Source organism: Rhea americana, unplaced genomic scaffold (assembly GCF_003343005.1).
Source record: "Rhea americana isolate MKP2758 unplaced genomic scaffold, rheAme1 scaffold_106, whole genome shotgun sequence".
Classification (NCBI taxonomy): domain Eukaryota; kingdom Metazoa; phylum Chordata; class Aves; order Rheiformes; family Rheidae; genus Rhea; species Rhea americana.
In genome coordinates this window covers 1,001,317-1,018,332 of record NW_028185106.1, presented here as the reverse complement: position 1 = coordinate 1,018,332, position 17,016 = coordinate 1,001,317, and the positions used below count along the sequence as shown (strand labels likewise).

The 17,016-nt window shown below is 37.7% G+C and overlaps 1 protein-coding gene across 2 annotated transcripts in view; it reads left to right on the top strand.

Annotated features, from left to right (window-relative positions):
* ANK2 (ankyrin 2) overlaps positions 1-17,016 on the top strand; it is a 158,376-nt gene that overhangs the window by 128,015 nt on the left and 13,345 nt on the right. For both annotated transcript variants that reach the window (XM_085309110.1, XM_085309103.1), the window contains 6 exons: positions 513-545; positions 2,540-2,561; positions 6,380-12,139; positions 13,531-13,605; positions 15,791-15,922; positions 16,443-16,589. In XM_085309110.1, coding sequence (XP_085165236.1) covers positions 513-545; positions 2,540-2,561; positions 6,380-12,139; positions 13,531-13,605; positions 15,791-15,922; positions 16,443-16,589 — 6,169 coding nt within the window. The remainder of the gene's footprint in view (positions 1-512; positions 546-2,539; positions 2,562-6,379; positions 12,140-13,530; positions 13,606-15,790; positions 15,923-16,442; positions 16,590-17,016) is intronic.

Below are 17,016 nucleotides of genomic sequence, written 5' to 3'. Positions count from 1 at the left end.
TCCTTGTTGGTTTAAGAGCTTTATGCCTTTTAGTAATGTATTAAGTTGTTTGTCTGTTGTTCATTCTTTCTCACAAAACGTTAAGCACTGTGCACAGAAGAGCTGTGAAATTCGAATGTGATTGGCAGAAAATTATGATTATATGATGTGTTTTAGCATTTTTATATGTTTATATATTTACACTTTAAATGGGTAAGTTTTGTAACTATTTTAAAAATTTATTTGTGCCAATTTATGAATGGAGTACAAATAAGGATCATGAGGAGTCTAACCCAGGATCAGCTCTTCTGTTTGTAATTTGCTTGATTCCGCAGCCATTTGTGTTTCACACTGACAATTTAGAGCTTTGTCACTTCTGACGTGAGAGGTCAATTGCAAAAACTGTATTTGYTGCATATTCTTTTCTGCTAAGTGTTGTCAGAAGTTATTTTTTTCCTATTCTTCTAAATATTCTGCATTTTGCCTGCTCTGTTTTCCCCTTCTCTTTTTGCATGGCATTTTGGAACTGAAAGGAATCAGAATCAGATCAAGAACAGGAAGAAGAGGTAATTTTGCTATAACAGCATGTCATCACTTACACATAGTATTCAAATACAACTAGAATATACAGCTTGAAAGGTTAAATCTGTAGTGGAACAGGAATATTGATTGGTTCAGTGCTACAAAAATGCCCAGGCAGAGTGCAGTTAAAAGCATCATCTTGCAGAGACTCAATTTTGGAATTTACTGAGTTCATCTTTCCCTAAGTTAAACTTTAACTGGTCCAAATGCATTGCTTCTAGAGTTGTGTAATAGTATATTTTACTTTCAAAACAATTTTTAATAACTTAAAAATTATTATGCTCCAGAATAAACCACACAAGTGCATTTCTTTCATTTGTATTGGAAAAAAAAAATCTCAGCTTCTCTAATGCATTCTGAGCCAATGGATCATTGGCTTTTTCCAATGGAATCTTTTTCCAAAACATTACAAATTCTTCCATTTTTATATAAGAAAACAAAAAAAACCCCACAAGCATATTGGTGTCCAAAGCACATTTGCATTTTTAATGAGTTTTCAGATGGCTTCACTCATTTTATGTCAATAATACTAATTATTATGGTGACATAATACCAGATTACTCTGGAGGAAATCAAGAGGAATTAAAATAATCTAGGGATCCTGTCCATCAGAGCAATTCTTACAATCAATGTGAAGTCAAACAGGGACATTAAAATTGATCTTTAATACACACTTAGCTGTGCAAAATTTAATAATATGAGCCAAAAGGATTACCAGGCATGTATGAACATGCAGGTCTTGCCAGTGAGTAATTTTTACTCATTTTCACTTCAAGAATTAGTAACATTTTCTTTGAGATAATATCTTTATGATATAAAATACTTTATATATAAAATTATTATATTAAGATATAAATAATAATATATAAAGATAATATGTTTATACAGAATACTCAAAAGCCAGAGTGGACTTTTTCAACACTCAGTAAAGATCATCTGTGGGGTTTTAGCAAGTATGTTGTTTCAGCATTACTGCATAACTGATGTCCATTACTCATAGCCATCCTACCAGCACAAGCTGGATATATGAAATCAAATATTCAGTGCTAATTCGAACTTTGCACGCTTTTGCATATCCAGATTTACATGTCTAAAGTCTCTTAGTCTCTTGCATGTGTGGACAAATGAGATTGTGCTAATGAAAAGACCAAAAAAAGTCAAAATACATGGCAACTTCAAAAATTTGCTTCTTGAATTTTCATAGTCTGTTTGATACTGCTTTTTGTTATTCTTTGGCAGAGACTATGTTCTCTCTCGAATAATAGTAAAATTACACGACTCCTTTAATCCATACGAAAGTACATGGTAAATCAAAAAGATTGCCTCTTAGAGCCATCACAGATGCTACTGAGTGGTATCAATGAATATTAGTAGAGTCAAATCCTGGCCCCAGCCCTCTGCCTTAGGCAACAACAAGTCAACAGTCATTTCTGCACCTGCTTTTGATCTGCACAGAAGTATAGAGGAGGAAAATGCAGACTGTGATCTAAGAATCAGGACTAAGTATAAGAAACTTATACAAGTTTCAAAGAAACAGGGACTAAGTATACTTAGTCCCTGTTACTTGGGACTTGGTTACTGTAAGATGGGGCATATGTCTTCAGATGATCATATTGGACTTTCTTGCTTTCAGTGAGGAGAAGTAAACTCACAACAATGCAACAGTATTCCTAGTAATTCAAAAATCTATTGTCCTCTGTACTGCCAGTACCATTTACAGAAGATACATTGCAACATTTTACATCTACTATTAAGTATAACTGTATCAAAGGTACTGCTTGTCCGTTACTAGAAATGCTAAATAGGTTAAGTCAGGCTTACCCTTAGCTCAAATACACTCTTGGTTCACTTTAAGTCAGTGCATCTTTGTCTCTTGTTTTATCTAGTGGGTTTGACCGAACCTGCGTTAYTTTACTGGTGTCTTTATATATATAAAACTCTATTGCATCTTTTTCATTTTTCTCTTTTTCTCTTGCAGATTGATATGACTTCAGAAAAAAGTAAGATTTCTTTTGAAAATGTTATAATGCAGTTTGTATGAAAGCTGGTTAAGAATAAAGATAAGCATGTAAGAGAGCTAAGCTTTAATAGCTATTACTAATAACATTAATACTTCAAAAATGTAATAGAAAACACTGTAATACCAAAGCAGCTATTCATTTAAAGACATTTTAATGTATAAATTAACAAGTAATACATTTTAAAACAGTTCATCTAAGCATTCACTTTCCTTTGACATCCCTAGTGAGCCTGCTATTGCTACTTTGCTTGTATGAATATTCATCCCTCCATTTTTTGTTTTGTCCATTTGTTGACACACATTGTTACCTCATATTTGAGATAAATGACAGTATCATTTTTAATGAAAGCAAAATTAATATTCCATTTTATTTCTTTAAACAGATGAAATACAAGCATGCAAAAAAGTGATACTGTACAAAGTAATCAGGCTGTTTAATTCCCTTCCCCCACTTCCCCTGCCCCTTACTGTGGTGAAATATGACTGGATGTTATGCTTGATGTAGATACAGAATCAGGCAATCATTAGAAAATGAGGATGAATGGTTCACAGTGCCAAAGATGATCTTTAATGAAAATGCAAGGCAAACAAATATCCGTTCAATCAATGCCCTTAGAGCATCTCTAACAAGAGCTGTTTTCAAATGAATGATTTCTTTTCTTAAAATTGTTTAGGAAAATAATGACTTCTGTCTTGTTTCTCACTTAAAAACAAGTGCAATTTCTTGAGTTTTTTTTTCTACATTGCATTTTGAGGCTTATTTATTCCTGACGTACTACATACCAGTTATAAATGGAAAGACAATAGCACTAAGATTTTGAAGATCCAGTGGATCACCATTCCTCTAAAACCTCCTTTGTCTAAAGTAAAAGTACTTCAGCKAAAGAGAATGAAAGAGATGGAGTTGATAAATAGCTAATAACCTGGTGGTTATCAGGATAGAAAAGAAACATCATAGTATGGCCAACAGAATGGAATTTCAGTTGTCCTGTGACTCATCATGGCCATGGGAGATGGGAGGTGAATTCAACAGAACTGTAATCCGACAGGTTAAAAAGGGGCTTGAGTGCTGCTCATACCAAAAAATTACTTACTCCATGCAGTGCATCACCCCCAAGGAGGGTGGTCACGTGTAGTTTTGTGATGTTGCTTAGTTGTGACTGTCACAGGCTTGTCTGAATTTGGTAGAGCACAGAGGTAGAACTTTTGATCATGCTTACATTAGATGAATGAAAATACAAATCAGATGGCAATTTAGTTTTGCAATTTGTTTCTTTGTCTTAATGGAGATTGGTTAATACAAGATAGAACAGCTGCAGCAGCAGAGTGAGTGGTTATTCCCAGGAATCCTTAAAAGTATGACTAACAAGCATGAAAGAAAACAACAGGTGTCTGCCTCAAGGTCACTGAGGAGGCTCACATCTTGGTATTACAATTGCTAGAAAATATACTTACATCCAAGCAGCTTCTTCTCAGGCAGTGCACTTCTCTTAAGCTGCCACTAGTGATTTCCTTCAGCTAAACTAACTCTTAATTGCAAAGAGACAGTGTGCAAGTGACATAAATTTTGGCCCAGTTGTTGTTGTACTATTCAGTAGTGAYGAGGACTCATATGTGCATGTCTTTGCTGTGGGCATAATTCTGTGTATTTTTTTCTTTGTCAACTCCATTGACAAAAGAAGCAAGTGATACAATCAGAGAATGAGTGAGCAACAAAACATCCAGAATGCTGTAAGTGAGGGATTTTCGTAACATCTGCTTGAGCTGTTCTACTTCATATAAAGAATTATTCTCAGAAACAAACATTTGCACTTCAGTTGTCAAAGTGAAGTGAGACAGAACAGCTTCCAAGTCAGCCATACTACACTCACTGTCCTATGCAGAATGAACAGTTTCTTCACACAAGCTTGAAAAATTTCAGTGTAAACTGAGGGAGACCAATCGTGCTGTCCAAACGCCTGTAACTTGGGTGTAAGAGTACTAATAGAGGGTGTTAATAACTAAAACGTGTAACCTGAAAGGTTGCTCTCCTTCACTCTACCAAAAGCATTTACTGCCAGCTATTGACTATGCCTGGCAGTCTTAGGTGTTCTCTGATTTTTATCTACTAGTAATTTTACTACCACTTCCTCTTTCTGCTAACTAGCTAGGCCACAGAGAGCCGTAGCAAGCATTCTCACCACCACCTTTACACCATTTGGGCATTTTCTTCCCACTGGAGCTTCTTTGCTTTGARCTAATTAACTAACTCTGGCCAGAGAGCAGTTGATTCATTTAACATTTATGAAAATRTATATTACAGTCTAAAATTCCTTGATAGAATTTCAGTATGCACTGGATACTTCRTACTAAGAATCCTGAGCAATTGCCTTGTTTTTCAGCACAAAATTCACTACCAGTAATCTGGTTATAACTAATGTACAACAAAAACATTTAGCATTCGTTAAATACAAGTGAATAGTGAACAAAATGCTTTTTTTATTACAAAGAAATAGAGATAATTATTTATTGCCTGGCTTCACCTTAGCAGTGTTACTACTTTGACTTTTAGATTGCAATGCAAAAATGTATCAAGTTTTATGTGATGTATTATCTTAATTACATGCAATTACTAAGCATTGCATTCTGTTCGTAACTTGTTTCAGTCCTCCAAGACCTCTTTTAATTGGACGTAAGTTTTCTAATAGCCCTTCCTGAAATTAAATATTCCCAGTAGGCAGTTATGTCATAATACGACCTGCCTACATCAATTTTACTGTATATTGATTGCGGAGATTAGAGAAGTATTTCACCACAGTCTGTTTTGCAAGATTTTTATGTATCTTTAATTTGGAAGATTAAGTTTTCAGCTAATGTTTTTTAAGTGAAACTACATTCCCAGCAGTGTTTGCAACACCTTTGCTTTGCATGGAAATAACTTGCCTTACATAAATTGTATGTATGTGTCTAGTGTGAAKGTCTCCGATTTTTGGTTGCCATACATTACATTTTTTTTTAAACTTTGAAATCACTTTTAAGTTATTCACAGTTTTTTTCCTATTATCTCTCTTGTTCTTCTTCGTCTTCTCTTTCCTCAGTCAATTCATTATCTGTCAATGAGGATGTTCCAAGGAAAGGACCATGCCTCTTAAAACAAAACAATGTTTGTTTCATTGTTTAGGTGTGAAATCCCCTTAGATGAAATGCCGGTTTGCAGCTGATTCAGATMTCTACATATTTGATCAGATTTTAGATTATTACAGAATTACAACCTTTTATTTTGGTCATTAAGAAACAAAATGTTAACTCAGTGTTATTCTGACAGTTTGCTAACACTGGCTTTCTCTTAGAGGAGATCGACTTTCAATCAGTTCTAATGCTTTTCCCCCYTTTTTCTTGTTTATTTTTATTTGAACATTGATCTGTAACATCTGAACAATCTTGAGATGCCTATCTTTGTGCAACTTCACTGTGTTTCTTCTGTTTTTAATTTTAATTTTTGTTGTTGTTTTGTTTTTTAATGGTGTCCTGATTTGTTTTGTTACAGCTTCGATAATGTATGTGTGGTTGTGCTATATTGATAAAGTTAAGCAAGTTATTTCCTGCCATTTTCCTTTTCAGTTTTTTTTCCCTCCCCGCCACCCCGTTAGCTTTGCTTTGCTCTTATACCCTCAGATCTTGTGGRTCCACCATTCCAGGCCCATTTTGTTGACCTTCCCACCACTGCAACCAAAGACTCTCATTTTCAGTCCTGATTACATTTTCCAATTTCTATTTTGATTTCCGTTTTACTTTCAATGCTTTTCATTTGCATCAAAGATGACGAGACTGAATCTACAGAAACATCTATCCTGAAAAGCCATCTGGTTAATGAAGTTCCTGTACTAGCCAGTCCAGATCTGTTGTCTGAAGTTTCTGAGATGAAACAAGATTTGATCAAAATGACTGCCATCTTGACAACTGACCCTTCTGATAAATCAGGCTCCGTTAAGGTGAAAGATCTCGGAAAACCCACTGAAGAAGAGCCAGGAGAACCTTTTGAAATAGTTGAAAGGGTGAAAGAAGACTTAGAAAAAGTAAATGAAATTCTGCGAGGTGGATCCTATACAAGAGAAGAACATGTTTTGCAGAAGTCCCTTTCCAGACAAGAGTTTGTAGAAGAAGAATGGGTCATTGTCAGTGATGAAGAAATTGAAGAGGCCAGAAGAAATGCTCCTTTAGAAGTCATTGAACCTACCAGTGTAGAAGTCAAGATAGACAAAGACACAACGGGAATGAAGAAAGACATGACAGGAATGGTAGATTACCTTACAGAGGATTTAAAAACATACATTTCTCTTCATGAGGTACAGCCAGCAGCCTTACAAGAAGACTTAGCAGAAGAGAGATTTGAAGCTGTAGTAATTAGCAGGGATTCTGAAAAAGAAGGGCAAGAATCTCCAAAAACTGAAACACTAAGTCCACAGGAGCAACAGAAGCCAGCCTTAGATATTAAAAAGCCAGTTAGGAGGAAATTAAGAGACAAGCAAAAGCAAAAGGAAGGCAAGGAGCACAGCAGTGAAGAACAACCGGGACTATCAAAGTTCAGTTCAGATGAGTCGCTCGATGAGGAACCTGGCTTAACACCAACAGCTGCTCCTGAGACTAGTGCTGTATCCCCAGTCATAGAGGAAACTCCTATTGGCTCAATAAAGGACAAAGTTAAAGCGCTTCAGAAAAGAGTGGAAGATGAACAAAAAATACGTTCAAAACTCCCTGTCAGAATTCAAACAAGAGAAAGCACTGCTGAAAAGGCTACTAGAAGACCAGGACAAGTTAAAAAAACAGTAGCRCACAAAGCACAACCACCTGTTTCACCTTCTTCTAAGTCAGAAAGACTTGAAGAGACCATGTCAGTTCGTGAACTGATGAAAGCCTTCCAGTCAGGTCAAGATCCATCCAAGAATATATCTGGACTATTTGAGCACAAATCTGTCAAACAAAAGCAACAGCTCCCTGAGAAGGAACCAACACGGAGAAAAACAATTTCTTCACAGAGTGAAACGAGGCGAGTATTAAGCCACAAGACAGACAAACAGAAAGAGAARCAAAGTGGGATACAAAAAGCAGAGAAAGAGGCACAATCAAAAAAAGGAAGAATACAAGCTTCTACTGCTAACATTGACAAGCAAGCTGTAAGTAAAGAGCAGGTAAAAGACCAAAGCTGTAAAACAACTGAACCCGTCTCTCCAGTATTTGATGATGAAAGTTGCAAAGATACAGCACTTGTAAAGGGCAGGTTTTCTGATGATAAGGGAGATACTGACTTCCAGATCAGCCCTGACAGGAAAACCTCAACAGACTTTTCTGATGTCATTAAAGAAGAGCTTGAGGATAATGACAAATACCAACAGTTCCGACACCTTTCAATTACGGAGGAGGGAGAGCTTCACTTAGAGCAAGTACTGACCAGTCCATTCAATGTTGCTTTCCCAACAGAGTATGTGAAAGATGGGTTCCTTCCTGCTCTTTCTCTGCAAAGTGATGCTTTTGATGGGAGCTCMGAGAGCCTTAAACATGAAGGTGTTGCAGATTCTCCAGGTAGCCTGCTTGATGGAACCCCTCAGATCAGCTCTGAGGAAAGTTACAAGCATGAGGGTCTGGCAGAGACTCCAGAAACAAGCCCTGAAAGCCTTTCCTTCTCACCAAAGAAAACTGATGGGCAAATTGAAGAAGCTAAAGAAGCAGCTAGAGCACACACAACAGCAGAAACAAGTTCTCTGAAGGAACTCTCTCCAAAGGAAGATGAAAAAGGTATAACTGAAAAACAGCTAGCTGCTGTTACTGAGACTAGCAAGTCTCATTCTGACCATGTATCAGAAGAGCTTGTACCTACAGCCTCTGAAGAAGAGGCTGATAAACTTAAAGAAAGTAGCTCAGCTTCCATTGTGAAAGATATTAGCAGGGATAAAGAATCCAGAACCACTGCACATTTAACTAAGTCTTCAGAAACACATGACACTGCTTTAGAGAAAGAAAAAGATATAACCTGTGAACGCCGTGGTGTTGTTAGAAGTCCCCCAAAATTGGAACTTTTACTKGCTAGCCATGATAGTGAAAGCTTTAGCCCAGTTGCAGATGACTCTTTGGCTATAAGTCATAAAGACTCACTGGAAGCAAGCCCAGTGCTAGAAGATAACTCATCACACAAAACGCCTGATTCTTTGGAGCCCAGTCCTATGAAAGAGTCTCCCTGCCGCGATTCTCTTGAAAGTAGCCCTGTAGAACAAAAAGTGAAAGCTGGTATTTTGGGGCAGGGTCCGCTTCAGTCTGTTCTTAGCAAAGCAGAAGCTTGCCCAGAGCTGGCATCGGTTCGTTCCCGGATTCTCCGTGACCCTGAGGGAAGTGCTGATGATGACAGTCTAGAGCAAACATCCCTCGTGGAGAGTTCAGGGAAAAGTCCTCTTTCACCTGAAACTCCTAGTTCTGAAGAAATTAGCTATGAAATCACACCTAAAACAGCAGATTCACAGGCATTGTCAAACATACCAAAGTCAGCCATGATCCCCGAAGTCAGTGAAGAACCAGAGGATGATTCAGAAAGTGAGCCAAAGAAAAGATTCACCCCAGAAGAGGAGATGTTTAAAATGGTGACCAAAATCAAAATGTTTGATGAACTAGAACAAGAAGCAAAGCAGAAGAGAGATTACAAAAAGGATTTTAAGCAAGATGAATCTTCTGTAGGTGCTGATTCAGATGCTGCATGTGAAGCTGAAGAATCAGAGTCAACAGCTGTAGAAGAAAAAGAAATACCTACAGTGGTGATGTCTACAGCTGAATCTAGAAAAAGTTCTTCCTCTTCAGCTAGTGAGCCAGAATTGACTCAGCTAAAAAAAGAAGCTGACTCAGGTCTCCTGATGGAGCCTGTGATTCGAGTGCAGCCACCCTCACCATTAGCATCCAGTATTGATTCCAGTTCTAGTCCTGAGGAAGCAAGTTTTCAACCCATTGATTCAAAGCAATGTTCTTTGAGGATAGGTGAGGTTAACACAGAACAGGATAAGCCAATAGAAGGTGACAAAGAGGAACAGCTTCTCCTTGGGGGCAGCTGTGAGGCTTCCACAAGAGAATCAGGCACTTGTCATTCTGATGGCTGTGTATCAGCAGAAGCTGATGAAACAAAATGTGATAGTACAGATGAGAGAGAGACACTTAGTCCCAATGCCCCAGTCATGCAATTTGAGGGCACTTTGTATCGTTCCATTGGTGACAGTTCTCAAAAAGAAGTTCATATTGAGTCTTTGCTAACAATACAGCAATATGATACCACTGAAAAAGATGTCAGAACCACTGGCTTGTTAAAACATACAGAACTTGTTGATACAGGGTCTGTTTCAGAGGAAGCCAGTGRTGGTTCTTGGGAATACAGTACCACTGAGTACTCTGTAGCCCAAGATGGCAAACTGACTGAAGATGATACCACTGACCATGCTGCTTTGGGAAGTGATTTGGGAAAAGCAGATACTGGTTTTGAAACATCTCAAAGAGATACCCATATTGAGGAACCCTTAACAGAGTATTCATCCCTTGCCACTGAAACAGTGGAAGTTGAAAGTTGTGTAGTAGATGCTGCTGAAAGTAGTGCTTCTCATTTAGTAAGCCCTTATGAAAATGTCTCTTCTGAACATTTTTTTACTGCCTCTGAAAATCAGGTAGGGTGTGATAGAAGTCTGCTGTCCAAGGAGACTGAAGAAGGAGATCACACTGGTGAAGCTTTGCTCAGTGGAGACAAAGGCAGTGAAAGTCAATGTTCAGAGGAAGTGTGTATGGAAATAGAGGCAAAACAAGAGGATGTATTTCAGAAAATGTCACTAGGGTCTTCAGCATTAGATTCCACAAAATTCTCTGAATCCTCCCATGAGGATATAAAAGCTGAAACAGAGAAATTGATCAGTCAAGTTGTCATCACCAAAACTGATGTGGATTCTGACATGTGGAGTGAAATACGTGAAGATGATGAAGCCTTTGAGGCTCGGGTGAAAGAGGAGGAACAAAAGATATTTGGGTTGATGGTAGACAGGCGATCACAAGGYACAACACCTGATACCACACCGGCCAGAACACCCACAGAAGAAGGGACACCAATTAGTGAACAAAATCCTTTCCTTTTTCAGGAGGGAAAGCTGTTTGAAATGACCCGAAGTGGAGCCATTGACATGACCAAAAGGAACTATCCAGATGAAAGCCTTCACTTCTTCCAAATGGGGCAGCAGCCTCAGGAAGAAGTTTCTTTATCYGAGGAAATGAAAGAAGCAGCAGAGGTGGAATCTTCTAAGCTGGAGATTTCTCCAGATCCRTTTTCACCTTCAGAATTAGAGGACTCAGATATACAAGAAAAGGATGTGTTGGAACATTCACCTCCAGCATCTGAGTCTGGTGATAAGTCAGAAGAAATGACTAGTGTGGGTGTCAGCACAGGCACCACAAAAGCAGAGCTTAAATCCAGAATTCCGATTAAAATGGGTATTTCAGCTTCTTCAAAATCACCAAAAAAAGAGACTGCTGTGTCTGAAGCTGAGCCCCTCTCCAAAACGGAGACTGATAAGGTTGATAGCAGTCAGGTGCCTTGCCCTACTTCTCCTGAGCAGCCTGTTGTAGAAGATGTGTTAGATTTTTCCAAAGTCACTAGATTTGTTTGTTCTGAACAGGATGAGTCTCCTGACTCTTCACCAGAGGATCAGAGATCTGTGATTGAAATCCCTACTGCTCTTATGGAGAGAGTGCCTTCTTGTGAAAGCAAATCCAAAATTCCTGTAAGAACAGCTGCTGCTGCTGCATCACAGTCATTGCAACAATCAGAAAATGAGAGCCTTCCCACAGACGGCTTCCTAGACAGTCTGCAGTGTGAAGCAAAGGATGACCAAGCAAAACCAAAGTCTAAAATTCCTGTCAAAGCAGCTTTCCAAAGAGCTGAACAACAATACATGTGCACAGACACACCTGTTCACAAGCTAGAGTCACCCAAAGCTCTTGACATAACAAGCAAACTACCTATGAAACAGGATAACCGGAGTAAATCAGAGTCTGATGCGAGTAGTCCCATGGACCCAAAGACTAAGCGTTCAATAAAAGCTAGGAGTTATGCAGAGGCAGAAGCAGAGACCAGAGAGAGAGAGAGAGATATGAAGCTTGAGCTAGACTCAGATGAGGCAACAACAGCAAGAYCCAAGGTATTTTCATCACGGTTGCCAGTTAAAAGCAGGAGCACTACTGCTTCCCGCAGTGCTTGTAGTCCCACAAAAGAAAGTAAGGAACATTTTTTTGACCTTTACAAAAACTCCATAGAATTCTTTGAAGAAATTAGTGACGAAGCTTCTAAGTTAGTGGAAAGACTCACGCAGTCAGAGAGAGAACAAGAATTAGTCTCAGATGATGAAAGCAGTAGCGCCCTAGAAGTTTCAGTTATTGAAAATGTGCCATCCAGTGAGACTCAGCAGTCAGTTCCTGAAGACATCTTTGACACCAGACCCATTTGGGATGAGTCTGTAGAGACTCAGATTGAACGTATCCCTGATGAAAATGTCCATGACCATGCTGAAGGTATTTGCCAACAACTGGGATTCCCTGTGCGACGCATGTCATGAATTAATTTTTTTTTGTTTTTGTTTGGTGTGTATGTGTGTGTGTATGTATGTTCGTATATATATGTGTAATGTGTTTGTCATTTTCTTCAAGCTTTTTGTGGTTGGTTTTGTGTTCTTTTTTTCCCTGTGAACTGTTTTTTTTTGTTTTGTGTCTGTATTTTTGTCTATAAAACAATCTCAAGATTGCAAGCCATGAATGCTTATGGGAAGTGTTAGATTAATAAACAAAAAACACTTCTAAAAATATATATGTTATTTTATCATTTAACTGATGCTTCAGGTCATGCACATTTTGACTTCTGGTTTTCCCTGGCCCTATTAAATCTGAGCTATTAATTTTTATTAATAATAAGTACTTCAGTATTTTTTAGGACTGTGACAGGCAAATCCATTTTCTTTTGAGCTTTGATACAAAGAAATTACTGAAATTTTAAACAATTAAGTTCTTCTTTTTCCTTTTTTACCATCTACTTCTCAAGAAAATTCTGTGTCACCAATAACTTAATAAACTACAAGTTGTTTGGTGTTTTGGCTGGTTTCCTCTTCGCCTGTTGTATACTGCTACAGAATAACCACCACAGAAATCCAGTAGCTAATATGAAACATGCCTATATCATTAACCCTAACCAACATCTGGAAATTTGAGTTTTTTGCAATCCATGTGTGCATTCAGGGAAAATCAAAGCTCAAATTCTGCTGTTACCAAAGTAGCTTTAGGGATGGGAGGAACAGTCGGTCTCACTGTTAAATGAAGACTGGCAAACAACTACCTGATTATTTTTCCTTGCCTTCATTGCAAGTTTTTTGTATCACTCCACAGCTGAAGGATTTAAAGACATTTAAAATAACAAAATCTGAAATACAAACTATTACATTAAATGCCTTATGGGGTGTTTGAACAAAACTTTCTCTACTATAGAAAGAACATAATTAGAAGAACCTTGACTAAGGAGGCATGGAAAATTATGGCTCTTGACTTTCTAAAAGTCTTCAGCTTAATGTGATAATGAAGCTGTAGAATAAAATTCATGGCCAAAATAGGTGCAGTAGGCACTTGCATCTTTGTTTAGATGATTATATGAAAGCTTGATTTTCAAACAGAAAATGTAGATAGTTCTGTGCTGTTGAAGAATCAAGCAGAGTTTTTTTTTTTGTTGTTGTTGTTTTTTGTTTTCAGTTTAAAGATCTATAACCCTCACTTTAGGTAGCCAGTTATAATAGCTTGTCCACATAAAGGTAAGTTAGAGCAGTTAGAAAAAGAGCACTTTCTTTTCTCAGGCTTTGTCACCTGTGTCATTTGTTTTTAACCTGTAAAGGCAACTTGTGGCTGTTCTCTTTGACCTTTAGATCAACAGGATGATCAGGAAAGGACAGAGGAAAGATTGGCCCACATAGCTGATCATCTTGGATTCAGCTGGACAGGTAAAATACATGTCATCTACTCTAGAAAGAACAAGAACAGGCATTCCTTGCTGTTTTGATGTTGCTTTCAGATGTCTAATTTATTATCTAAAAAAGGTTTATGGAAATATTTCAGTGGCTTAAAAGAACTAGATTGTCTTCAGGCTACTAGGATTTCTCCAACCTGTTAAGTAAGAAYAGGAAGAGATTGTGCATCTGCTGTTTCATCACCAGAGGGAAAACTACTAAGATGGGAGTAAAAAAGAGCTTTCATACGTTACCTACTCTTTCTTGCAAAATGCAGCAACTCTGGGTAGAAGATAGATGARTACATATATAAATGTCAGCTGTGCTCTGGAAATCTTGGAGGGTCACTGCAGGGATAGATGAGATCAGTTCCTTTTCTACAGAACTCAGTGGAGGGAAAAGGGATGGAAAGGGCCATATTTTTGCCAATCACTCTAACATTGCAGATTTGATACAACCGAGGCAGACAGCATTAATTGGGGACATGCTAGAGTGACACAGAAGAAATGCAGATCTCTATTGTTAAAAATTAGCCAAAAAGTGTTTACAAAGAAGAAGAACTGTGCAGAAATCTCTGCGCACACACAGCATTAGCCTTCATGTCTCTAGCAGTTTACCTATGAATTTAGGGAACAATCTTCAAGTATTTTCAATCACAGTCTTTATGGAAAAATTACAAGCAGATCTTTTACTTTGTAGCCCAAGAGCCAGTAAGAGACTTCTGAAAATAAGCAGAGTTAAAGAAGGAGTTGTACACCAGAGAAAAATAAAAAGTTCCTGATAATGAAGACTAGCTTATATGCTGTTGCTATAAGCATCTTCAGTGTCTGTGCAAAGATCAGTGATATTTTTATTTATGTTACTCACACCTTCCTTTTCTGTCCTCTACTTCCATAGAAAAAAACTGGAAGTCACTCATTCTAGCATAAATTCTTTTGAAGTGCATTTAACAGATAACAATTAGAGCTGGCCAGAAGCAAGAATCTGCTGAAAGTTTGTGTTGGTATGTAGGTGTGTGTATAAAAAGTTCTGAAAATCAAACCAGAAGACATGGATGCTCATGAAAATAGACATTAATTATAGTTTTACTATTAATGTGTCCTAGTAATCTGGAGATGGCAGAATAGTAAACATCTGCATAAATATCCCCATCTTGTGTAAAGATCAATGTGTCAAATTTTGCGTTGGGAGATAAAATTGAGGTTGCCTTTTTTGTAAACTTCCTTTCATTATCTAAAGTTCAAATCTAATATACAGTTACTGTGTATTTGTTCAATTTAATAGTTGCAATAGCCTGACTTCCAAGCTGTTTGGTAAACTATCTGGGTATTCCTGCTTGTTAAAACATGGGACTCTCCTACATCAAGACCTTGTCACTATAATGAAAATGAGAAGAGAGGAAAGTATAAATTCTTCCTTATAAGAGATGCAGAAATCTGGAGGCCAGGAATAGGAGTTTGAATCTACARTTTCCTATGGCTGCAGCTCATCTGATGGCCTGTTTCAACAGTCACATCTTAGTGTGATCGCAGCAGGAATCTGCTGCTGATTCCGGGGATAGTAAAGGGATTATAGATTACTAAAGTCATTTTTCTTTTCTGGGCTACAATCTGAGCTTATGCTACATCAGAAAGACATCAGTTATTCTTAGTTCACATTTTTGGTTTTCAATTGTAATTCATAGACATTCTTTTTAATAAAACTAGTCCAGGGTGGGTAGTATAATTGTGCTTTAATCGTACCCTAAAATATGCCATTATTTAAATTTAATTCTTTCCCTAGATTTTGAACACATTTTCTGAAATAATCAACACTTCAGGGGATGGAGTTTGGTGAATCTGGTGTTCTGTAGCTAGAAATGTTTTTATTTCCTCATGTATTACTACTGCCACTGCTCTCTATTTGATAGCTCGTTACTGCTAAATTTTGTCAGTAGTGCTGTCCCTTGGTACACATAAAAGCTCACACAGATCCATCACTTCTAGGCATAACACAGTTCTCTCTTAATCTTAAACAAAATGTTGTTTAACAGTGCCTCCAAATACAGCACAAGGTAGATAGGAGCAAAGAAAATTTGGTTTCAGATTTTTTTTTTTTTTTAACTTTACTAGTCATTAAAATGGATGTAAGGAAAACAAAACAAAGCAGATATCTTCACAGAAACTGAACTCTTTTTCAGAGTTAGCAAGAGAGCTGGATTTCACGGAAGAACAAATTCACCAGATCCGAATTGAAAATCCTAATTCGCTTCAAGACCAGAGCCATGCACTCCTGAAATACTGGCTTGAAAGAGATGGGAAACATGCAACAGGTTTGTTTCCAGGAATAGTACATCTGCAACGCCTTCAGCTTGCCAGCTGAGGTGATAGATGTGTGTTACAGTCACAAAAAGAAAGCATGGGTAAAATTTAGGCAACAGAAAGAATGACCATAGGTGTATTTAGTTTTTTTTAAGCTTGTCTGTATAACATGGCATTTATAAGATTCTGTGTTAGAGAAAATTGTTTAGTCTTGCTCATTTGAAGGGAAAAGGCAAAGCATCTTAGGGCAAAGTAAGAGTGGAAAAACTGAGGCCTCTTTTTCCTAAATGAGAAAAAAGTTTGAGGGAATAAAAYCATATTTCTAGAGGGAGGGGGAAAAAATGGTCATTCTTATATGCAGCCATTCAGGTAATTTTCAGATTTACATAGCAATGCTTCTAAATGCTTTTGTATTTTATATATGATATTATATTGCTGAATATCCAATATATTCGTTTGATGTGGAAAATAGAAGGAAGAGAGTGTGTGAAATTCTAAACACAGCTACATGGTATCTTTCTAATGCCACAGATACGAATCTTACCCAGTGTCTTACAAAAATCAACCGAATGGATATCGTCCATCTGATGGAGACCAGTGGCATAGACTCCATGCAGGTTCATGGCACTCGCACATACGCAGAAATTGAACAGACAATAGGATTGGACCACAGCGAAGGTAAACATCTCCTGACGCAGAGCCACACGCTGCCCAAGTTCTCTCGTCTGACCACCAGGTTCTGTTCTGAAACGTGAGGCTAGGATAATCCGGTAACTCTTATGACCGGTTCAGATTTTGAAAGGAGGATAAGAAGGATCAGTGCGAATGTGACATTGCACAAGTCACTATTTCACCATGTATAAGATGCAGCATTAGAGAATTCTTACAATGCAAATAAAAGAGTGTTTTCAGAAATCAGTTATGCCCAGTTTATTTTTTTTTGCTTACACAAATGCTTTCATAACTGTTAACAAGGTTGCATTAYGATTGGATCAAAATTTGTAAAAAGAGAGTTTCCCAAAACAGCAACTATTCAGGGGTCTTGAAAACCATTTGCATTCAAGAATCCGTGATATCACTTGCAATTCTGCTATGATGCTGTTGA